The following is a 23,953-nucleotide window of genomic DNA, read 5'->3' as shown; positions in this document are numbered from 1 at the left end:
CTAAAAGGTACAAATAATAATATACTAACTTATACTAATAATATAACTTTGCAAACAAACACTTTTTTACTATAGTTTATTAGCTTTCTCTTGTACAACTTTACATTAGTATGACAGTTTTATCTATCACAAAATAAAACATAAAAGGCAGATAAATCATTTTAGTGCGATGAGTGCAGATATGTGTTGTGTTACACCACTGCTGAGCAGCTCCACTCACAGGCCACCTCAGAGCCTCCCTGGTCATGTTCAAGGTCACCTTCATTGGGATCAGTCTGTGGCTCTCCCACCAGCCGGGTCACTGGTTCACTACAAATCGACACGACCGTAATACAGGAATGGGACGCCCAGATGTTCATTTTTCAATAAACAGTAGCAAAAAAATATATATATTCCCAACGCGCGTCTTGAATTTTTCTACAATAGGCTTCTAGTTGACTGGTTTTGTGCCCTCCAATGCGACTACAACTTCATTTCGTCTGAAGTTTGCTTTTAAACAACATGTACAATGATTTCAGGTAGTCCAGATTAATAATTGTAGAATCAAGACGTGAGTATTTAGGTCTGTGCCATACCACTGACACGTTTGTAATGACGGACAATGGAATGAGCAGGACGGACTCTGAAATACAAAGGTTTCCCCATTCCACACTGTAAAACGATCCTCAGATGCCTTTTCAGGACAGGAGCACCGTTTCACCGTTGATTTTGCAAAGCTAATTCAGTCAGTGCCAACTGGGTCACCCAGTGTGCCAATCCAAATAATATACACATCCACTTCAATTTCCTTGCTATTTGTCCCAGCTCTGAAATATTCTGTGAGCAGGCAGTGAGTGAGTGTGTGTTGCTGAAATATGAGGACAGAATTAATAATCTACTCCAAAAAAAAAAAGTGCAGCAGAAAATATACCCAAGTAAATTTGGGGTTCATGAAACATGAGACATTTTCAAGGTTGCGCATCCAAACAATTAAGTGAGTAAGTACACTGACTGGAAAGCTTCCGTTAAAACCATTTCAGTATTCTTTAACTTGCTGAACTGTGAAAGACGTTTTATCCAATCTGGGGCCCTAATCCTCTGACTTGAGTTATGAAAAACAAAATTCAGTCTCACGCAGGATACAGAACATTTACGGAGAGAATACCACCACCATTTGGACCCCAACGATGATCCAAAAACTAAGTGTGTAGTCAAGGGTGACGACTGACCTGAATTACCTTAAAAACAATAAAATGGTGACCTTAAAAAGTGCCTGTGTGACATGACCACATCTCTATACAGATTGTGACATACCTATAAATTAAGAAACTCTAAATTATACAAAGAGAGGATTCTACGGAGCCTCCATTTGGTCTCAGTCCAGGTATCGAATAGATCACAAACAGGCTGCGAACACACACACACGCACGCACACATACACACGCACACATACACACGCACGCACACATACACAGCTCTCTTAATTGGCAGCAGTTTCAAGTGTAGTGAGTCCACCAAGCTTTCAGCAGAATCTCTTTGAGCATAACTCAATTTCAAATTATCCTAATACAAAATATAAATAAACTTTATTGATGACACCATCACTGATAGTTCTTAGAAGTACAGTCTCTTCATTATAGCAGGATGGGTCTCTTCCTTTCGGAGAGTGTTTACTGGTTCAGTGTAGAAAGTATACTCCAGACAGTGTTATCAACCCACCGACAAGATTCACTCGAGGGCAGGGGGTGAAAGAGGAGCAGTTCAAGGAAACAGGTCCAGTTTGGGGGCCCACTCCAGGGCACTGTTGACCACAGCCAGAGCTGCTGCGCCTAAAGCCACGGTCAGACCCATGACGGCCAGTCGAACAAACCGCCTCGCCGCCGAAGGTCGAGCCACCGTTACTACTGAGCTGGCTGCGGCGCTCTCCAGGGCAGCCTGTCGCTGTCTGCGGCGCCGGCGGAGAACAGAGTCTGGTCGCTGTTGAGTGGACGCGAGGTCAAAGTCCTTGAATGTAGACGTTGCCATGCTAAAGGAGGTCAACAGAAAGAGACGGATAATGAGAGGGTTAATGGAAGAATTGTGTTGAAAATTATTTCAATTGAAAAGAAAATTGAGCATGAACATTACAGTTAAGTCAGTGTGTGAATGTAGAAGCAGATGAAATAAAAAATTTGCACCACCGGGGCAAGTAGTGACCTCTAAAGGTAAGGTAAGATAAGCACCTGTCATGAGAGGCAGCTTCTTTAGCCAGTTCGGAGGGAGGAAACTGGACAAACAGGTCTCCTGCTCGGCTGATGAGCGTCTCATATGGCAGGTCCTGGGGAATCTGAGACAGCAGGTGATGGACCATGGCCATGTCGCATTCACACTCCAATACCTCTTCTTCTCTGTACAGTACAATCTGCAGCAAACGCACAAATAACACATACATTGACAGTGACAAAGTGTTACGATGGTAAAGACTGTATTTGAAAATGCTCTATCAATTGAGCAGGCTTAATTCATGTACTGTAAATGAAGAGCAGATTACAGGCGAACTCACCACAGCAGCAAAGTAAATGGGCATCAGTGGATGGCAGGCCAAGAAGAAGTCATACAACCGGACGACGTGGCGGAAGTCGGACAGGACGTGGCCAAACCAGGTGATCAGCCAACTGAGAGCAAAGACTGTTCCCACTTCGGCCCTGGGAATCAAAACATGGTAGAGATCCTCTAACGTCAGCGCACGGTCGTTAAAAAAAAACAAAAAAAACTTGGAGGACAGTGCTGTAAGTGTGTCATACAGGTAAGTGCATATTAGAATCAAAATATCATCCATTAAAAAAAAAACTTGGAGGGCAGTGCTGTAAGTGTGTCATACAAGTAAGAGCATATTAGAATCAAAATATCATCCATTAAAAAAAAAATCCCTTTGTTAAATCCCTCTTTGCTGAAAAAATACTGTCTGTCTGTCTGTCTGTCTGTCTTATATTTAAACCTCCTGGTACATGCTTCATCCCCTGTGAGGTGATAAGATAATTGAGTGGTGGACGTCCCAAAATTGCATCATTGTTATTAACCTATTTTCATTTGTATGTGAAAAATAATGAAATGATGAAAATGTCCAAATTCAGGACAACCAGCACCAGTGGAAACAATTTATAGAGCAAATAAAAAGGGTATTAAGTTTCGCAACCTCTGGATATGACACCTTTTAATACTCTCCACATTGATCTTTAGTTAAAGCTGCCTTGCCTGGTAAGTTACTACATAATGTAGTAAAGTTTCGGTGGATTTTTCATTTTGCAAAGTTTCAAATCTTACAGGTAACCTCTCAAAGGAGACAGAAAATTATTTGTTTTTTTGCCTGTTGTCGCTTAAATAGCAGAGAGCCTTACTGTTGCATGAAGTCGTGCACCTCTGGGTTGACCCTCTCAATGATGGGCATCAAATAGTTAAGAATGTGTTTTGTGTTGTCCATGGTGGGATCCATGAAGTCCCTGAGGAAGAGGAGAAAACAGGGAGAATTCTTTATAGCAGGGAGAAAGGGAATTATTTTTAATTCAGAGGAGGCAAGCAACAAAGAAAGAAAAATCTGAAATAGGTAGTTAAGTTTAAAAAGCTGCAATAGAAATATATACTTGTGTGTGGCACATACCTGAGGTGATGTGTGGAAAGCTTTTCCACAAGAGCGGTTGCAAGGCGCTCTCCAAGGACCAGCAAGAAGGTGACAACAATGTCATGGTATCCCTGGTAATAGTGCAGCTGGGAATTACGCTTCAGAACTCTGAGGATGATGTCAATTAGCTCTTCCTGGAGACCCTCCCTCTGCTCGTCTGGCATACCTGCACAGTTCACCGAAACAACAAAAACTAAACAACAACACTTGGAAAGTTTATTTAAGATTTAGCTATGCCACGACACCTAACCAAACTAGCCTATACATGCACCCGTTACCAATTTTTCCCACCAGGTTCCACTGTAATTTGTTAATGCAGAACAACACTAGTCACATGATATAACAATGTTCTTTTTGTGTCATACCCCTCAGTCAAAATAATCGGAGTGAATTAGACGAGCCACATTGTTGACCTTTTTTTTTTTTAACTATTTCTGAAATATCTGCACGTCAATCCCACATGTGTTGATATTCAGATTGTCAAATCAAGTAACATTACACTGGAAAGGTCAGAGCTGGAGGAAGAAGAGTCTGAACTGTGGAGATGGCGGGCTCTGCGAGCTCGGATATCAATGATCTTTGATCGGAGGGGGAAGTCAGTGTGGTTTGGTCACTACTTACCGGGTGGGAACCGGCGCAGGGAGCGCTGGACATCCAGCAGCACCTGGTTGTAGTCCTTGTTATTCTCTCGCTCCACTGTCTCTGTGCAAGACATGTCACCATCAGCACTGCTGCATGAGTCAAACAGGTGGGAAAGCTTGCACCTGCTAGAGACTCTGCGTGGATTAATAGGTGTGTGTGTGTGTGCGCGCACAAGCATATAGGTGTGCAGCCTATGCTGGTGTGTGTGTGTGTGTCTGTCTGTACTAGCATATAAGTGTGCAGTCTATGCTGGTGTGTGTGTGTGTGTGTGTGTGTGTGCACTAGCATATAGGTGTGCAGCCTATGGCCACTGTGTGTGGATGCATCACGGTACCTGGCTCCTGGTCCAGGACTTGCAGGGGCACGTTGAGAAGGCGAGGCCACACACGACAGCGTATCTCGTCCGTCAGCAGCCCCCCCTCGCTGATGGCCATCCTCCTCAGAGCGGCTACATCCACCGGACTGGCGCCCAGGGCCTGCGCGATGTCCGCACTCTTCCTCTTCCGCCTGGACTCCCGGTCTGGGACGGACACGCACGCACACAGACACAGACACACACACACACACACACACACACAGACACAGACACACCGGGATTCACCCATCAGCTGGCGGGTGTTTACCGATTAGCTCCGCGGTGAGCAGGGCGTCGCGAGGAACACGATTAGCTTAGCTAGCTCCGGAAGAGACACATGCAGACGGTCATGTTTGCTATATGGAAACTGGCTTCATTGCTCGACTAGCCACAGCATATCCGGTATAATAGCCTCGAACATCGCGACGGGTCACTCACCGTTACCTCGTCGTCCATTCGCCGGTGACGAGGCACGAGCACTGACAGATGTCTTCATTTTTTTTTTCTATTTTCAACCTCCTCCTTTCGATGTGCCCTCGTTAGTTCACATCACTCTACCATCCTTCGCCACCTCGGCGTGTCCCCTTCGCGGCAGCCTACAGGAAGCTAGCCGTCGAATTAGCAAGGCCAGCTGCATACAAACGCGACGGTCGGGTTAGTTAGCTAGTCGGCGTTAGCTAGCCACCGAGCTAGCGCTGCACCGCCCCGCTTCGGAAACCAAGATCTTCAGCGCCGCAGCCGCCGCCTCTGTCATCCCGCGGACTTCGTCTGACAAACCGGCCGACGACAGGGAGGAGAAGCGGCGCTTGGAAGCCAAAAGAGAAAACGTGTGCGAGCCGAGCGGAGTGACGGCGGCTACATGTTTACACCAGCGGCGGAGGCGACCAATAGGAAACGTTAGCGCCAGTTGATCCTCCCCGATCCAAGAGTGACTCATGACGCAGCAGGGTCAAGATGATGCGAGGTCACGAGGAGGCGCTCCACCCAACGACACTGGTTCAATAGTGCAATAATAATAATAATAATAATAATAATAATAATAATAATAATAATAATAATAATAATAATAATAATAATAATCATTATATTTCTTTATTTATTTATTTATTTATTTCTGTTACTTGTGAGAAATATAGGTCGGGGTCAGAGGGACCTAAGTGTATTATGGTTGATGATAAAATATAGATAGATAGATAGATAGATAGATAGATAGTTACTTTATTTAAGTAACTATGACAAAAATGCCAAAATTGACAAATATGAGGACATAAAAAATAAAGGCATTGCACATTTTACCAACTTGTTAATAAAATAAAAATTAAAATAAAATAAAATAAATCGTAAGGAGGCTTTTTAGCCTAAAAGTTTTTGATTTTGATTGTTAAACTACTACTAAATAATAATAATTTAAATTGTATTTGTATAGCACTTTTCAAAACAAAGTTACAAAGTACTTAAAAAAATAAGATATAAGAAAAAAATACATAAACTGCATTCAAAACTTAACTGAATGAAAAAGTTTATATAAATATGAATAAATATATATCACTAAAGAGCAAATATACTTAAGAGTATATGAAATGGCAACGCTTGTGTATATTCATAATAATGGATATTATATGGTTCACTTATAATAACCTGTTTATGAAAGTGTTAATGTGAACATCACTGCAGTTTGCTCAAAAACGTATAACCATATCTTAACCTATAATAAACACCATGATTTGTTTATAATCCGTGTTATTAATCTAACTACCTATTTTTTTTAATGTAGAGGAGTAAAAAAAAAAGTAGGCTACGGTGTATGTCGTGGAACCAGGCCATTGAAAAACACAAAAGTAGATATACCAGTACCTCAAAATTCCAAAATTTGATTGGATGGATCGTTGAGTTGAATGAAAGAGCATGGCAGGCAGGTTGGCACGCGATGTGATGCGTCATATGTTCTGTGGTGGCTGGTTATTATTCACGTGCTTCTTAGTCACCAACGGGTCCATGCGCCACAACGACAGCGGTGCGGTCTGTGTACGAAGTTCTGATGAAACGAAAATGAACCACGACGAACAGAGCATTTCAGTTGCCCCCCTCCTCCTCAACTGACCTGAGCAGTCGGAGCATCAGTCGGAGCAGCAGCACTACAGCAGAGAGGCGAAGATGCAGCAGGTCTCCTTCCTCTCCACCATGGAGCACCTGCCCCACTGACGACAAGTGGAGTAGAGAGGAGGTACGTTCTTTCTTTCTCTCTCTCTTTCTTTCTTTCTCTCTTTCTTTCTTTCTCTCTTTCTTTCTTTCTTTCTGTTACTTTCGAGAAAGTTTGGGAGCCAGAGGGACCTAAATGTTTTATTGTGTAGTACGAAAAATGAGGAAACTTGTCAAGGCTCCGTAGCCGCACTTTATTGAAGCAGATTCGTGTTAAAAAAAGAAAGAAAAGAAGACAATGTTGTGGTGGGAAAAAAAATCTCTCATTCGATTTCTGGAGAAAAGAAACCTACTGCACCCGCCCTAGGTATTTCCGGTGGTGCAGCGCGCATCTTGTGGAGGAGATGAATTACAATCATAAAAATGTATGAGCCGACATGATCTAAAAATTGAAAAAAAGATATGTATTTTTTTTACCAAGGCACACAAAACCCGATTGAATACAATATGTCACAGTCACATGTTTTAACTTCAACGCCACAGACCCGATACTTTTGGATTTCGCAAAAAAGAAAAATTGTTTTGTACGTATTCACAGATTGTTAGATGCGTGTGCACGGTTCGCCTCACACCCGCGGCTTAGTTACCATTTGTGTGTGCGTGTGCGTGAGTGAGTCAGTGGCAAGCGCAACACAAAATGAACGCTGCGTTTACGTGCTGGTGAAAAAAGCTGGGACATTCGAGCTCCGGGCGAGTCAATGTGTAATTTCACGGTCCCTACTTTGTGTAATTAGACATTGTGACGGAAGGGTTTTGTAGGACGACAGTCGCAACTTCTGCGTAGATGTGATCACACGACAGTTCAACACTGTCGATCAAAATCACAGTGGTCAGTGGACTTCTATAGAAAGAGACCAGTGGAGCCACCCCCTGCTGGTCATTCCAGAGAATACAGCTTTTAAGCACTTGAGGCAATTTTTTTTTAACACAGTCTGAGAGTGACAGAGATTTTGCACTGGACATGATTTGCATTATTTCACAATGTGCCAAATCATTACATTTAGTTACATTATGTGTGAGCTGAGATTCGTTGGTTTCCTTGAATGGACTCGTGTACACCATTCGTGGTAGGAAAAAGCTTCACAGTACTCTGGTGTGCCGGGTAGAAACAAACCATTTATTCCACAGTTTGTGAAACCTAACAGATGTATCCAAAGCTGAGTATTCTTCGTACAGATGGGTATACTACGGTAAGAAAACCGTGTCGCTCGGACGGTTTTTCTGAATCTCAACTGAACTAACTGGTCAACATCAACGCGATGCTGACGAATATCAATGGCACTATGATACTTTATTGTCCAGGACAAGGTGACAGTAACATGCTTAACTATTAGACCCAAGATACTAAACAAGATATAAACTGCACTCATTCTAACCTAAGCATGGACATGAACATGTCGCAGTGTCACTTGGCTCCCACACATTAGAATCATAAGATTCCTGTATTATGTATGTTATTGTCATTAACTGTGCTGTTTTCATTTTAATGCACTCTCTCTCAGAAATCCAGCCTAAATTTCAACAACCGCCAAATGCAAGGTTATGGAAAGGCCGAATGAGAGAAGAGGAGCTAAAACGGGTAATTATACAGTATGAGATGACATTTAGGGAAGAAAAAAAACAACAAGTCGAGCAAACAAAGTGTTAATTTCCATGGTGTTTTATACGGATATAATTTTTTCTACTCCCAGGTAATGAAACTGGCCAAGAAAAGAAAATGCATGGAGCCAGAGGCAGAGGACAAAGACGCGCACAGGGATACAGGGCGGGAGAACAGGAGGGCAGAAAAAGAGCGGGGCAAGAAAGGGAGGAGCCAGATAAAGGTGAACAAATGTGTGAGGGAGGCATAGGCAGAGGAAGAGGAGGAAGATTGGAGTTAGGGAAAGGAGGAGGCAGATTTGCAGGAAGAGGTGGCAGGGAGTTGACAAATGGAGGAGGAAGTAACGGGGTGAGGGTAAACGTAGGAGGCAAAGGAGGAGGAGCAGACGCGCAGAGAGTGAACGGAAGAGATGCAGGAAGAGGTGGTGGACAGAGAGGAAGAGGACGAGGAGGGAGGGGGAGAAGTAGAGGGGAAGGTGCAAAGGCACAGAGAGGTGGGTTGGGAAGAAATGGAGAGTCAGGTGCAGATGGAAGAGAAGGGGTCAACGGAAGAGATGCAGGAAGAGGTGGTGGACAGAGAGGAGGGACAGACGTGCAGAGAGTGAATGGAAGAGATGCAGGAAGAGGTGGTGGACAGAGAGGAGGGGCAGACGTGCAGAGAGTGAATGGAAGAGGTGGTGGACAGAGAGGAGGAGGAGGAAGAGGGAGGGGGAGAAGTAGAGGGGAAGGTGCAAAGGCACAGAGAGGTGGGTTGGGAAGAAATGGAGAGCCAGGTGCAGATGGAAGAGAAGAGGCAACAGGGGGAGTGGCAGAAATGGATGTGAGGAGAAGAGGGCAGAGTTTGGATGCAAGAGGTGGTAGACGGGGCGAGAGAGGAGGTGGTTTGAGAGACAGACAAGAGAGGAAAGGAGGGAGATCAAATTCTACAGAAAGGGCTAGGGCACCACAGGGCCGTCACCTGGGTTATAAAACACTTGAAATACTCTCTGAAAAAGACCCATCGCTGGTGGCCATCGCCCTCTCCTCCAACCCGGCGCTACCAGATACCCTGCGCGAGACAACCATGAGGCAGGACCTCGTGGAACTCCTCTGCCTGGTGCTGAGTAAAGCCTTCAAATCGCAGACGGACAGAGGATCTCTGCAGCGCCTGGCTGGCATTATAAAAGATTCAGGTTTTTTCCGCACCGTCCTGCCGCACTATGTGGCGAGCATGAGGTCAGAGGTCAACTCTCTTCGCCGGGCACAGTGCCCTCAGCATCTGGAAAACATCCTGGCTATTCTCTTCAAGGTAAATTGATGAGGGAATGAATGAAAAAAACAAAACAATCCCTTTGTAAATTCAGCTGAAGGATGATGACGGAATACATGAAAAAATCTTGGTGGGGAAACCAATAGGGAGGTAAACAATTGCCCTGAGGTGAAGAGTAAACTTTACCAAACTTCTGCTCCAAAACGCTCTCACCTTACTCAGAAGGCACAACCGAGTGGCCAAACATAGCAGAATGTAGCAGTGGCAGCTCTTGGCTCGTTTGGGGCGATTAGATTCTTCTCACATTAGATTTGAAGACTAATTTTTTTGGCTAATTTTTATGTAAATTGTTCATATGTTGAATCAGTATTTGGCTTAACAGCTACAGAGACCCGCCTCCCGTGGGCGAAGGCAGTAAGTGGAAGAGCAGATATCATGCGCGGATGATTTTCGATCATATTTTACATCCATTACTGGATGCATTCTGTATGTCAAACACACACATATTGACGGTTTATACACTTTTTCGCTGTTATTATTATCAATCAGTTTTTCCCTCCGCCCTCTATTTGCCAGGTGCCACTGCTCATGAATTTTTCGATTTAAAAAATAGCAAAACAGATTTTCAGGGCCTTTGACAAACAACCTTGTTTCACCATTTCTTTAAAAAAAGAAAAGAACATTGTTATTGTAATTCTTTCTGTTATCAACTCATTGATAAATATGTACTGACCATAACTGTACTCAACGTACGTTTATCAGGTGCTTAAAATCTTCCCTGCTGGCTCCGTTGAGGCAGTGAGTTTGCTACTGACGCTGCTCGAACATTCCATGAAAAGCCTTAGTGCGTTGGGAGCGGACATCCAGCCTCAAATGGAGGAGACTGTGGAGGGTCTTCAGGCCCAGGTCCGTCACCTTCAGAGGGGATCCAGGGAGGGAGCCTTAACCACTGGTATCGGCCTCTCTTTGATTTTTAGACCTTTCGGTTTGCCCTCGAGTCAACACCGAAAGATTACTTGAAATATCTTTTGGACTGTTCCAAAAATTGCCACAAAGCTTTATGCACAAACAAGTGACTTGGAGCTCTCCTTTTTCAACACAGGTGAAGGGGAGCAAGAGGATTTCTGGAACAAACCCATCTACCCAACTCATGAGGAGTTACAGCTGGACCACAGGCCCTTCCTCAGACCCAACCTCACCTCTGAGCGCTACAAAGACACCCACCACTACCTTGACACGCAGTTCCGGCTGCTGAGAGAGGACTTTGTGAAGCCGCTGCGTGACGGGATCCAGGAATTTCTCTGGAACCATATTGAGCCAGGAAAGGGGAATAAAAGACTGAAGGCCAAACACTTTGATAATTTCTACGTGTACTTTGACACACGACTGGTGGTGCTCAACTGCACAAACACTGGCCTTGCCTACACAGTCCAGTTTGACATTAAGCCACTTAAGGTCAGTCTCTGGATGGATTTTGAGTTTGGATATCTTTGCAAATGTAAAGACATATGTTCATTATAAATACGCAATTCTAATTATGTTTCCTCAATCCTTCCTGTAGTCTGTGCCCTGGCAGAACTCCAAGAGGCTGCTCAATGGCTCCCTGGTCTGCCTGTCCTGCGATCATTTTGAGAGCTTCCTGTTCGCCACGGTGTCAGATCGGGACCTCAAAGACCTGATGAAAGGACAGGTCCAGATAATGTTTACTGAGGAAAGCAGACTCAAGTTGGCTGACATTCAGGTGGGGCAGTACATTTTGTTTAACAGCTAGGACACAGGGCACAGTTAATAAGTCTTCTTATGAATGGAGTGGAAAGACAAATATTTAACCTACTTGCAGGCTCCAAAATAACCATAAAGCATTCTGAACAATAATAAACTAATAGCCGGCAGGAATTCTTCCGGGCCTGTCATAAGTTGTTGCTAGGTAAACTTAATAAACTCGTAACAGATTAATTTACAGTAGATGTCTATCAGTCCTACACGTGTCAGCACAGATGCTGTACATTAGTCTCTATCATTCAGCATACAATATGTTTTTATATGAAACCAATGCACTATTTTTATTTCATTTTTGAGGGACCATGTTGGACAGTTGAGGTATTGCACCAGACCATGGCAGGTCACAGTGAAACCACAGTGACAGAGCACGACAAGACCTAAACTGTACTTACCTTATCCCACAGAAAGATCAAGTGTTCCTCATGATAGAGTCCACAGCCTTCTTTGAGGCCTATCGGTACGTTCTCGAGGGCCTACAGGAGCAGGCGGTGAACAGCCTGCCTTTTCAGAGGTATGTGTGTGTGTGTGTGTGTGTGTGTGTGTTTGTGTGTGTTTGTGTGCTGTACAGGAGTTTCAGATTCTACTGTCAAGGTCAGTTATGATTTATTCCCACAGCACCTCAAGTTCACAAGGCCTTTTTAAAAGGGCAGCGGGAGGAGAAATTGTTCAAAGGAGGTTCAGCAATCGCACTCATAATTGGCACGAGTTGATTATGTCACTGCGGTATTCCCCAAAAAGATATCACGCATTGGATGAGTATCTCCACGGATACCACAGAGTCTTGTGTCCCCGTACATGAGACACTTTGTTGGCCATCTGTCTCTCATACTTTTCTCTTGTTACGTACTGGCTGAAACTTCCTTCAGAGCTGCAACATGGTTGTTATCAATAACGCTAACAGCTCAAACACCATATCAAAAAACCTCAGAAAACCGCCCCTCTATCAGTAGTCTATCATCTATCAACACCTCTAGGTCGGCTAGGGGCATAACTGGAGATTGATTCTCCACTACATTATGTTATCGTGGATATTCTTTAGCCACTAGTGGCCACAAATGGTGCAAAGGTTGATGATATAATCAATTTGACTGTGATAAATGTTTTACAGCTAATGGCTCATAGTGTAAGCTTTTAATTGTGACCTTTATTTGGGAAACAATATATTAGATTGATCCCAATTCAAAAGAATTAAAATCTCATTCATAATACTTCCAGGTACATTGTGGAGTGCAGCACCAATGTGCAACCCCCAGCTTATCTGCGAAGACAGGATAAGTACGACCTGTCATCTATCGCTGAACCGAAGTACCAGAAGAGCACGGTGCCCTTCCGCTGCCTGGAGGCAGGGGCCTGGCCAAAAATGGAGGTGCTGGGGCTGGATGAGTCTCAGATGAAAGCCCTCCGGCTGGCCCTCACAAAGGAGCTGGCCATTATCCAGGGACCTCCTGGCACCGGTGAGATATCGACAAGCCACTGTCGGCACGATGACTTAATTCATTTGTGAATGTGTGAAATGTATTTTTCATGTTTGTAAAATGACAATATCCAAAAGACTTCCAGGTTAATAATTACTTTCAAAGATACCTTTGAAATCGAGCTATTTTTGCTGGTGTCCCCAGGAAAGACCCACGTCGGCCTCAAGATTGCTCGGGCTCTGTTGAACAATGGGGCTCTATGGGGAAATAAATTTGGCACGGGAACGATGCTGATTGTGTGTTACACTAACCATGCCCTGGATCAGTTCCTGGAGGGTAAGCAGCGATGCCAGTACATATCAGATATATTTCACATAAGACCTTTGAGCTTTTTTCGTTTTAAAAGGTGTGCTGTGCATTTGTTTTGCTTTCTGCATATTAGGTATTCATAAATTTCTGGAAAATGGAATAGTGAGAGTAGGAGGCTGCAGCAAAAGCGAGATCCTGAAGCCTTTCAATCTGAGGGAGCTGAGCCGCTCTCCTAACTGCAGACTTGCGCTGCCACCTCACCTGAGTTTGGCATACAGAGAGGTGAGCTCATGATGTCTGACCTGCAGTGTGGATCCTACAACCTAACTTGACGTTTCAAGTTGTTCCACACATTTCTCTCTCTTGCATAGCAAAGTGTTACGAATATATATTAAATTTAGCCTATTATAATTTTATTTAAAGTATGTTATGTTTTCATGTTGATGTTGTGTTTTGCGCATTTTTTTGTCACACTTTCATACGTATACTTGATTGACTTCTATGAATTCGCAGTATATAACACACATTCTTGTGTGATATCGACACCTAATCATTGTACACGTGACATGTTCAACAGATTAAGAGAGAACTGTATGACGAGGAGCGGAACATCCTGAGTCAGAATAAGAAACTGGAGTGTTCTCTGAAAGGCATTCTGCACGAGAACGTCTTGAAGACATTCATTTCCGAGAGACATTGGTACGGTCTTCAGCTACCAACCGTGAGTCATGCTGAATGAAAGATAAACATTTTATGTATATGTGTAAATTGACCGGACAGAAATCAGTGCCAACTTATCTTGTGGTTTTTGGTTGTTGTTTTGTTTGTTTGTTTTTCAGACCTCAAATCAGAAGTCCAGGATTATGGAGTGGTTGAATTTGGGTTCCATCGTCTTCCTGCGGAGGGAGACAGAGACTTCAAATAGAAATGAAGGTAGGGCTTTCATGTGGCGCTCCACTGAGAGGAGCGTGTGAATGACTTCTTTTTTTTCAGGGTGTCAACTTCATCTCAAATTTCCACTGTGTTAATCGGAATGGATCTCTTGAACGACTCAAAACATCCTTTACATTTTATTGTAAAGGATTATTTGTTCATGTTCATATTACAGAAGGTTATAACAGAACTTCTAGAGTCGTTAACATAGTTGTTTAGTCTCGCTATTGTTCGGATGCAGTTAAAACGGAACAGGTTAAAGCATAATATTATTTAAGTAACAAAGTCAAAGGCATCGTCAAACAAAGGACCATTACAGATTGATATAAATGGCTGAGAAAAATAAAAATCACCATGTTATTTATAATCAACTCTTTATTTGAAATAACCCCAATATGCATTTGTGATAAAATATATGCTGAAATGAAATTTATATCGCACCACCAGTTCAGCTAGAGAATTTAAGTTACTTAAAATACATGTAACCAAGTCCTTTTACCGTTTATTATATAATGTCGAGTCGAAACAATATACAAGCTAATATCTGGCCCCTCACTCCACTTCCTATGTTGTATTTCTATATTTTAAGAGCTTCATAAGTTGCCATTCAAAACTAAAATTCTTACACTTACTGTACTGTGTGAATGAACTCGTTCTTCTACTGATTCTTACTACAATATGTTAGCTGCGCCAGCGGAGGAAGCGATGGAGCTGGAGGAAGAGGGCCTCATTGAAATCGCAGAGGAGGCAGATCTGATTCAGGCAGAGCGGATTATTGAAGACAACATTGGTCCCAGAAGGGGTAGAGACGACCGCATGAAGGAAGCCATGAAGTCAGCTGTCAGAGAAGTGGAAGAACTGATGCTGGCTTTGAACCTGGATGCAGATGAAATACAGGCTGAGCAGAGCGAGGGAGAATGGGAGGTAAAATTAACAGTAAAACATTTTTTTTTTAAGAGTTTAACATTGCACGAGTTAAACATTTTTCCGATACTTCTTCAGTCAGAAGAAGTATGAGCACGTTAGCAGTTCTAAGAGCTGCCCGGTATTTAAAGGCATCCTTTGGCGTTTCTGTATCCCTGACGTCCATCATATGTGTTGACTGCACATCCTTCGGAACAAAGCAAGACGTGGGAAGGTTTTGTGAAATGCATTATTTGCACCCATGTTTGCTTGAAAGCAGTCTTCCCTGCATTGCTTTCTTGACACATTACTGCCGCCAACTGTTGATCGTTGAAATAGCCCAAAGCCATTGGCAGGATTGTGTCTCATCACCTGCTTGCACACATGTATGCTTTTGGGGGCCACTGTCCAAAAACACATTGCTCCATAACACTATTGGTGGTCACTAGGCCCGGGACGACATGCACCTCGTCATACTTCACAAATCAAACGACCCTACAATGTTGTTATTGATCTGAAACCCAAATCGAAGAGAGTGGAGCGTCCTAAATCAATTAGAGAACATCAAATTAACAACTAACCTCTCCTGATCTGTACAGATGCAACGGGACCCGAAGATGAAACTGAAGAACGAAATCAGAAAAGAGCTGAGGAAGATTTCAGATATGACTGAAGAAGAGGAAAATCTCGTCTTGAATGTTTGGGTCCTCAGTCTGCCAGACAGATGGAGACTCTATCGGTAGGTTCGCGTCTGTGTTTTTAGATTTTTCTTTCCTTCATTCGCTGTCTGTGTGATTCTTTTGTCAACTATTCCTTTTAAATCTCGTCCCTTCATACCTTTCTTACATTTCTTCCCTCCTTCCCTCCTTCTTGATCTTCCTCCCTTTGCTGCTCTCATCCCCCAAGCAACCTCAGGCTGGTAGAGGTGGTGTATTCCCAGTGTGTATAATTAAGTCAACTAATCACCAGGAAAATGTTTCCAAGAGGATCTTCTCACCTCGGAGAGCCCAGACATAACTGTTATCACTGTCAAAACAGGACTGTAAGGAGTCATGTTTACATTACGTCTTAATTATCATGTGAACTTACAAATAGGGCAAGACGTATGTAATATGTCTCTGTAATTGTTTAACCACATGTACGGTAATATCAAGTTTTTTTTCTTGCAGATGCAGAGAAAATATTATGTGATTATATATATATTATAATGGAGTGAGTTGTCACAGTGTTTTACTGTTGTACATGAACGTTGGGTCTGCAGGTTGTGGGTGGCACGCTTCAGGTCAGAGCTTCGCACCAGTGCCCTAAAATCTGAAGAGGCCTATCAGAACGCCGTGGAAAGATTGGCTGATGTGAGACGACATGAGAGCCTCTGTATCCTGAGGAAAGCCAAGGTACAGTTTAAGTGAATAGGAATGGTAAATGAACTGCATTTAGAGTGTAGAGCACTTTTTTTCTTGTCTCAAGGTCCACTCAAAGTGCTGTGGACTAGTCACTATGACCAATTCACAGACACGTTCACAACAGCAGGAAAATCTCCAGAAGTTCTGTGGCATTTTTTTAGAGCATGCAGGAGGCGGGACATGACGTTAACTCGTTGTTCATCCGTCATCAACTCGCCCACAAGGGCCTTAGCAAGAACAAAGCAATAAATCAGAGAAACGTTGCCGCGTTGCTAGATTTGGTGTGAATACAGTGCACATGTCTTCCTGTTTGATTTGTGTGTGTGTGTGTGTGTGTGTGTGTGCGTGCGTCCGTGTGTGTGTGCGCGTGTGTGTGTGTGTGCGTGTGTGTGTGTCTAAACCCTGCCCTCGGTCAAACAGCCAGACAGATATGACAGGTAACAGAGTTAATTCACCCATATTTTCTCACTTTCATATATTATGGTATCCAGCCATGCAGCCAGGATTTCTGAAATTCTGATACTACTTCTGTGTTGTTGTACAGAATTTAAAGAGCAACATGTAATGTGTTCATTCCGCTGGCTTTAGAGGTGCTGGTAGACAGATTTTGTTGTTGTCTACGTTAAATTTTGGACTCAGATATAATAGTACTCTAAGTTACCTTGGAAAAACTCCAAAACACCATTGCGCGTTCAATAATTAATAGTGTTATATTTGTAAGGGCAGGCGGCAATATAACTGGCTGTGGTAATCACATGAATCATAAAACTAAGTGGAATTGATAAGCTAGTGCTGTTGTGTGAATAAACAAATACAGTATCTTGTCCACCAGGTTATTGGCATGACAACAACAGGGGCAGCAAAATACCGCAGAGTTCTGCAGGAAGTGGGTCCACGTCTGGTGATCGTAGAAGAGGCTGCACAGGTTCTCGAGGCCCACACCATCACCACACTGAGCGAAGCATGCCAACATCTCATCCTCATCGGAGACCACCAGCAGGTAAGAGCTCACCTGTTCAGATTATGCAATGTTCCCCTAACGCTGGGCTCAGACTACGGGCATTTCGTGCCGATTCAACCCCGGGTTTCCGATTAAAACCCCCGTAGCCTGAGCCCATCTTAAGTGTTATTAAACTCGGCGTGACTGTTTGTGCGAAAGTGACCATCATCCTTTTGATTCTGACAGAACAGGGACAGAAATTGCCCTATTGATGTGTCGAGGTGAAAATTTGAACGACAACCTGTCATGAGGGATTTTGTATATTTTTGTGGTTGTCAGTATGTTTGCGTGTGTTGCCTTGAAATGGATGCTGGACAGGAAAAAAAACACCCCATGCCAGTCAATACAAGAGAAGAGTGAGGAGTGATATGCTGGAAATCAGTAGACTATTACAACAACTTGTCAGGGCCTGCCAAGGACATATGGCCAGGCAGCCTGTCTAGCAATCTGCAGTATGCGATCACAACTCCACGCAGTTCTATCACACATCTTAATATTCTCTCCTGGTCTCTTCTTGTTGTGTAACTTCTTGTTGTGTAACTTTTAACATGTCTGCTACTAATATTTGCTCGTTGCACTCTATATATGCATGGATTTATGCGCGTGTTTGACGATACAAACAAATCTGACTTTCTCACAGTTACACTGAAAGTTCAGCGAGCCAAAGAAAGGAATTAAAAAATTTGTTTGACTTGAAAAATACTTCTTTGTAACCCGGGCTTGGAAATAAATTGTACAGGTACATCAGACTAATATAAAAATCATTTACTGCACTACCTGAGGCCTCAAGTGGGTCCAGTTTAATGTACCAGGTACATGTTGAGTACAAGTGCAAAATAACTAAACCAATATTAAAGTATCTATGATTTATCAATTTAAACTACCGGATAATTAAACAGGATAAGTGATTCTAATGGCATGGATGTGGATCAGTCTGTTTTCTTATACAGATTTAAAGCCATTTGATCGTATTTATTAAGTCTCTCTGAACGAGTCTTTAGTGCTTAGTTTTTTGTGGAACCCAGACTAGTATATGTGCATGTAATGGAGGTGGATGGATAACACTTTTTGGTTAGAATAAGCTCTGGCATTTTTGTGCAGTTCATTAATCCAAGGTTTGGTGCTGAATTGAGCAAAACACAATGCTTCACATTGATATTGTAATTTGTCTTGCCTCCCCACACCCTCCTCCTACATACATGCACAATCACACTCTGTCCTGTAGCTAACTTAGGTTTGCGCACGCACGCACACAGCCAAGACAGTGAAAAACTTAACAGGACAGCAAAAGAAAGTAAGAGTGCATTTGCATACATTCTACATTCCCATCCATTCACCCCAAACAGAAACCCATAATACCCAGAAACCCGGAATATTGTTTATCCCATCTAGGCTTGCGACTGTATAGACAGAGGCTTCTCCACATAGGTGTTCACTAGCATTCACACTGTAATTGGTACCATTTGACCATGAAGGCCATCACACTGTTCTTCACTTACTTGGTTATGATCCCGGACACTTTAGTTCATTTAAATAAGCACATCTAGTACAGTAAACCTTCCAAGTGAACTTAACCACCACTGGATGGAAGAAAGCAAAAGCTGAAAAAAAGCATGTTTCAAGTTTCAGGTACACAAATCATCAACCATCATATGCTCCCTAAACTGCCATATTAATCATAATAGCATATTTCTAGAATTTCTAAAATCCTCGCCATTAGGCCACACGAGGTTTGTATAAACTCTCTCATCAATCTCATGAAATTGAAGGGTTTTGAGTATATGATGAAAATGTGATTTTCCCCTTAGTTGCAACCCAGTACTACGGTTTACGAACTTGGGAAGAGATACAACATGAAGATCTCCATGTTTGAAAGACTGGTGAAGATGGGACTTCCTTTTGTCAGGCTCAACTACCAGGTTTGTGTTTATCTCATAATTTGTTCTGCTTATTGCAGGATCGGTCACAGAGTAAAATGTCCACGCCCTTTGATGATGCAAGTGAATTGCAATGCATTAAACTAGAATTGATATGCGTGTTGGTACATGTATGCCTCTGAATCTTTATGTGATTGTGTTTCTGTTTGTTCTTCAGCATCGTATGAGGCCAGAAATTGCCCGTCTTCTGACCCCACACATCTACCCAGAGCTGGAAAATCATCCCTCTGTGTTGGACTTTGAAAAGATCAAGGTGTGCATTGCATTTGCTCTCCTGCTGTGTGGATCTATTTGTTTTTCATAGTGGATATGTGCTCACTTGCCTGCATGCAAAAAAACAATTTTTTTTAGACCATTTTAACAAACATTTTGGAAGTTGTGCAACATATACAAGGTAAAGAAATTCAAGTGTAACTTACCTCCCACCTCTAAGCTTCACTCCACCCACATTTTGAAATATGCTAATAGGTGTAGGAGTGTCAGTGGTAATCACAGTATCGGTGACGTCCTCAGGTCATTCAAAATGTAGTGACACAGATTCGCATGGCACCTATGTCACAGAGGGGTCAATTGAAGTGGAAGACTTTTCCCCTCTTGAATCCCCTGAAGTGGGCATTAGTTTGGTGGAGGACCATGGTGGTCCCGGGCCGTATGTGTTCGAATCGTTTGCTCCACCGTAAGTAATGTCTGAAGCCGGAGCTTTTGGAGACGAGGAATACTAGTGTAAGACAGGATGGGGGCTGTCTCTGAGTGGTTTCGTAACTTTAGTGAAAGAGCTAATTTTAGCGAACATTGAAATTAGTTGTAAATCTATGTAATTACCATGATTATTTTTGAAGCTATTACAAAAAATTTCCAATAAATCAAGAGCAATACACTCTCATCCCTACCAATTATGTCCTTAACCCAGCTGTGCGTAGGGGCACTGCAGTAGCCTGCCTTCCTTAGAGAACTTGTGTTGTAGGGAGGTTCCAAAGCTAATGCTACGCTATTGGAAACAGACCAGACCAGAGTGTATCATTAACTCCATCCCCCCTGTCGGATAATCAACCTTCTCACATTTGATTCAAGGACGTTAACTTTAACGTAAATTTCATGACCCAAACAGACTCTATGTCCACATTGGCCTTGTGGACAATTCTGGGTGGCGTGATGAGGCATGGTCAATAGATGAAATGTCCAATTTTTATAAATTTGGTAATTTTTTTAAATGTTAAAATCACTATTAATGTGTTTAATCACAATACATTGATACTATTAAGTTTACATCTCAAAAAACACACTTAAGTGTTCAGTATCTCTTTAAGAATACTGTTTATGACGATTTATATTATAAATCATCAGATCACAGAATAACCTCAAATATGTTTTGTCAAATGTTGTCTTACAGGGCATTAAAACCAGCATATTCTTTGTGGAGCACAACTATCCAGAAGAAATCGGAGATGGGACAAGCCACCAGAACCAACATGAGGCCATGTTTGTAGTCGCTCTTTGCCGCTATCTTCTCTTTCAAGACTACAAACCAGAGCAAATTACCATCCTTACGACCTATAACAGCCAGCTCTACTGTCTGCACAAACTTATGCCTGCCAGCCAGTTCGCAGGGGTCCAAGTGCATGTAGTTGACAAGTACCAGGGAGAAGAGAATGACATTGTCTTGTTGTCTCTGGTCCGCAGCAACATGCAGGGTAAAGTTGGTTTTTTGAGCATCTCCAATCGCGTCTGTGTAGCTTTGTCTCGTGCCAGGAAAGGTCTCTACTTTGTTGGCAGCAGTGCAACACTTGGCAAAGTGAAACTGTGGAGCAACATCTTCCAAACTTTGAGGGAGAACGACCAAATTGGGAAAGCTCTGACCCTGTACTGTCAGAATCATCCAAACCGACAGGTAGAAGCTGCTTGTGCCGAGGACTTCAAACAAGCCCCGGAGGGTGGCTGCACTAAGCCCTGCCAGTTCATTCTCGATTGTGACCATGTTTGCCAAAAAGTCTGCCACCCTTACGACCCTGAGCACAAGAAGTACAAGTGTCTCAAGAAGTGCCAGAGGATTTTATGTGATCTGGGACACAGGTGCCCACTTGAGTGTCACAGAGAATGCCCACAGAAATGTCCAGTGAAGGTTGAGAAGATCATACCCCAGTGTCAACACACACAGATGGTTCCTTGCCACCAGGACCCAGAGACATTTGAATGCAAGAAGCCTTGCCAGAAAATACTCATGTGTGGACATCCATGTGATTCAACCTGCGGGGGACAATGCACTGGTATGTGCAATGTGAAGGTCACCTTAGAGCTAAACTGTGGCCACAGCCAGCAAGATGCTTGCTTTTACCAAACACAGACAGAGAAGCCTGCCTGCAGGACCCCATGTGTGCAAAAGCTAAAATGTGGCCACCCTTGCCGTGGTAACTGTGCAAAGTGTTATCAGGGACGCTTCCATGTCCTATGTTTTCTCCGGTGTGAGCGTCTCCTGGTTTGCTCTCACATGTGCAGTAAGCCTTGCTTTTGTGACGGCTCCTCCTGTAAGAGGCGATGTGAAAATCGCTGCGACCACAGTAAGTGTTTGAAGCCATGCGGGCAGCCCTGTACTCCATGCACTGAGCCCTGCACCTGGCAGTGCCCTCACCAAAGATGCAGCAAGCTTTGCCATGAGCCATGTGATCGTTCTCCTTGCAGCCAACCCTGTGCTAATACTCTGGATTGCGGCCACCCGTGCATTGGTCTGTGTGGAGAAAAATGCCCAAGCAAATGTCGCATCTGTAATCATGATGAGTTCACAGAGTTATTGAATGGAACTGAGGATGGCCCTGAGGCTTACTTTATTCAGCTAGAGGACTGTGGACACAGATTTGAATACACAGCCATGGATAAGTACATGGGAATGAATGACAATGAGCAGGCAAATGAAGAAGAGGTGGCCAGATCATTAAAGGAATGTCCCAAGTGTTTCACTCCAATCCGCAAGAATCTTCGCTATGGCTCTCACATCAAACGTAGCCTGGCCAAGATAGAGACGGTAAAGGTGAAGATAAATGGACATCCAGCAGATATTGCAAAGCGCAGCAGGGCTCTCAAAAAACAGTGTAAAGAAAGCCGTGACATGCTTCAGCAATACGGTTATATGCACATCAGTAGCAGACTGGGAGAGCCCAATATTACACCAAATGACCTGTGGGTCCTGGAAAACCAGATGGATTTCCTAACAAGAGTTGCAAAGCTACTGACGATGACAACAGAAAACATGTCAACCATGCAATGCATCCAGTTTGAGAGTAATGTTGCAGAGTTTGTGCACTGGCTGGGTGATGTCGACCAAAACTTCACGGACCAGCAGGTCTTTGATTTGCAGAGACAGTTGCGGAGACTCACCTTCCTCGCTGAGCTCAATGTCTGTTGTCATGAGGAAGAAAACAGATGGCAAAGGGATGAAATTCCGTCCGAGGTACAAACAATCACACAAGTTTTGGAAAAGTCTGGCCAGTTCAATGAGCAAGATGAACAACGAGTGAAAGAAACCATGAAGGAGCTGAACCAAAAGCTTCCACTCGCAGGCTTGGGGATCGGGGAGGAGGACAGAAAGTGGATCCTCTCAACTAGGAAAATGCCTTCTCGACACTGGTACAAATGAACTAACAGCCATGTCTTATAACAAGAGTGTGAAAAGGACAATAGAGAGTCGATGGCGCCCTCACTGTGATGCTGGTATTTGTGGGGGCAATCACAGACAAGCGCAACTGATGTCGCTGCTAGGATGAGCATCTTGCTTGTTCTGAAGCCTACAACCCTCTAAATTTTGATCAATGTGACTTCTGAAAGTCACCATGGAGAAGTCTGTGACATTTTAGCCCCAGGCCTGGTAGACTTGGATATGTCTGCAATCTTTGTGATGATGTAAGAATTTAAGTGTAATAAGGATGATTGAAAAGTGTTAAGTGTTAAATTAGTGTCTTAAAGAGTGTTCTACTTTTGTCTTCTTTTGTATTATATTGGTTGCAGAGGCTAATGGCTTTTCAATATTAGAAAATTGCCCATTTATGTTCACATTGAGGCATTTCATAGCAATTTGAGATTGCTTTTAGCAATGAAGAGTGCTCTATAAATCAAATTTATTATTATTATTATTATTTCATCAGTAAAACTGGTTTGGCCCAATGTTTATGCATAACACAGGATACTCTTGAGATAGAAACTGTGTGATGCAACGTCATGGACATAACACCACATCCCTGCTCTTTAAAGTGACTAAAAGATTAGCATTCAATATCGTGTTACCTTTTCATGTGCGAAGAACCATGTTTCTGTTTTAGTTAAATAATTAATTAAAGGGTGTTTACACTGTTGGACTCCAGAAAAGTTCCTTTTAAACTTTTTTTTTTTTTACTGCGCAGCATAATTGCAACATATTTCTGCATCCAAGCTATTACACACACATCTGACAAGTACATGGGAAAAAATTATACATACATTTTCTTCCAGTCATCTTTGGGTGAAAAAAAGTATTTTATAATGTCATGTGATTTACTTAAAATTACTGTATCTTCTCACCTAATTAATAACATTTTTTCATCATATGCATTTTGAAATCTATTC

General features: G+C 42.9%; 2 protein-coding genes across 4 annotated transcripts; one reads left to right on the top strand and one right to left on the bottom strand.

Annotated features, from left to right (window-relative positions):
• Positions 1-59: 59 nt before the first annotated feature.
• On the bottom strand, positions 60-6,626 carry tbc1d20 (TBC1 domain family, member 20). Of its 3 annotated transcripts, none has more exons than XM_035632055.2 (8): positions 6,489-6,626; positions 4,614-4,799; positions 4,259-4,368; positions 3,617-3,803; positions 3,357-3,458; positions 2,522-2,663; positions 2,202-2,380; positions 60-2,005 (listed from the first exon to the last, which is right to left on the bottom strand). In XM_035632055.2, exons 1-8 carry the CDS (start codon positions 6,539-6,541, stop codon positions 1,741-1,743), a joined length of 1,224 nt encoding a protein of 407 aa, XP_035487948.1. In that variant the 5' UTR covers positions 6,542-6,626; the 3' UTR covers positions 60-1,740. The 3 variants fall into 3 exon arrangements, with proteins under 3 accessions (XP_035487948.1, XP_035487950.1, XP_035487949.1); XM_035632057.2 differs by having other exon boundaries at positions 4,259-4,339; XM_035632056.2 differs by lacking the exon at positions 6,489-6,626 and adding an exon at positions 5,073-5,597 and having other exon boundaries at positions 4,259-4,339.
• A 92-nt stretch (positions 6,627-6,718) lies between these two features.
• Positions 6,719-23,703, top strand: znfx1 (zinc finger, NFX1-type containing 1). The gene is made up of 19 exons (XM_035632043.2): positions 6,719-6,858; positions 8,336-8,412; positions 8,525-9,720; positions 10,444-10,633; positions 10,784-11,136; positions 11,243-11,422; positions 11,868-11,974; positions 12,679-12,917; positions 13,083-13,214; positions 13,321-13,469; positions 13,765-13,908; positions 14,027-14,120; positions 14,806-15,044; positions 15,623-15,762; positions 16,285-16,417; positions 17,259-17,426; positions 19,235-19,345; positions 19,521-19,616; positions 20,754-23,703. Exons 2-19 carry the CDS (start codon positions 8,376-8,378, stop codon positions 22,989-22,991), a joined length of 5,946 nt encoding a protein of 1,981 aa, XP_035487936.2. The 5' UTR covers positions 6,719-6,858; positions 8,336-8,375; the 3' UTR covers positions 22,992-23,703.
• The last annotated feature ends 250 nt before the right edge of the window (positions 23,704-23,953 follow it).

Source organism: Scophthalmus maximus, chromosome 6 (genome assembly GCF_022379125.1).
Source record: "Scophthalmus maximus strain ysfricsl-2021 chromosome 6, ASM2237912v1, whole genome shotgun sequence".
NCBI classification, from domain to species: Eukaryota; Metazoa; Chordata; class Actinopteri; order Pleuronectiformes; family Scophthalmidae; genus Scophthalmus; species Scophthalmus maximus.
The sequence above is the reverse complement of the archived record's forward strand: the minus strand, read 5'-3'. Positions and strand labels throughout refer to the sequence as shown.

What these genes read in the sequence shown, in the direction of transcription:
- tbc1d20 (XM_035632055.2), bottom strand. Translation starts at nt 6,541, where the DNA reads ATGCTCTTTCATTCAACTCAACGATCCATCCAATCAAATTTTGGAATT. An exon ending in TCAAATTTTGGAATTTTGAG is followed by an intron (nt 4,800 to 6,488) that starts GTACTGGTATAT and finishes TGTCCGTCCCAG; the next exon opens with ACCGGGAGTCCAGGCGGAAG. An exon ending in AGTCCTGGACCAGGAGCCAG is followed by an intron (nt 4,369 to 4,613) that starts GTACCGTGATGC and finishes TGACTCATGCAG; the next exon opens with CAGTGCTGATGGTGACATGT.
- znfx1 (XM_035632043.2), top strand. Translation starts at nt 8,376, where the DNA reads ATGGAAAGGCCGAATGAGAGAAGAGGAGCTAAAACGG. An exon ending in GGAGGGAGCCTTAACCACTG is followed by an intron (nt 10,634 to 10,783) that starts GTATCGGCCTCT and finishes TTTTCAACACAG; the next exon opens with GTGAAGGGGAGCAAGAGGAT. An exon ending in GTATCCTGAGGAAAGCCAAG is followed by an intron (nt 16,418 to 17,258) that starts GTACAGTTTAAG and finishes CTTGTCCACCAG; the next exon opens with GTTATTGGCATGACAACAAC.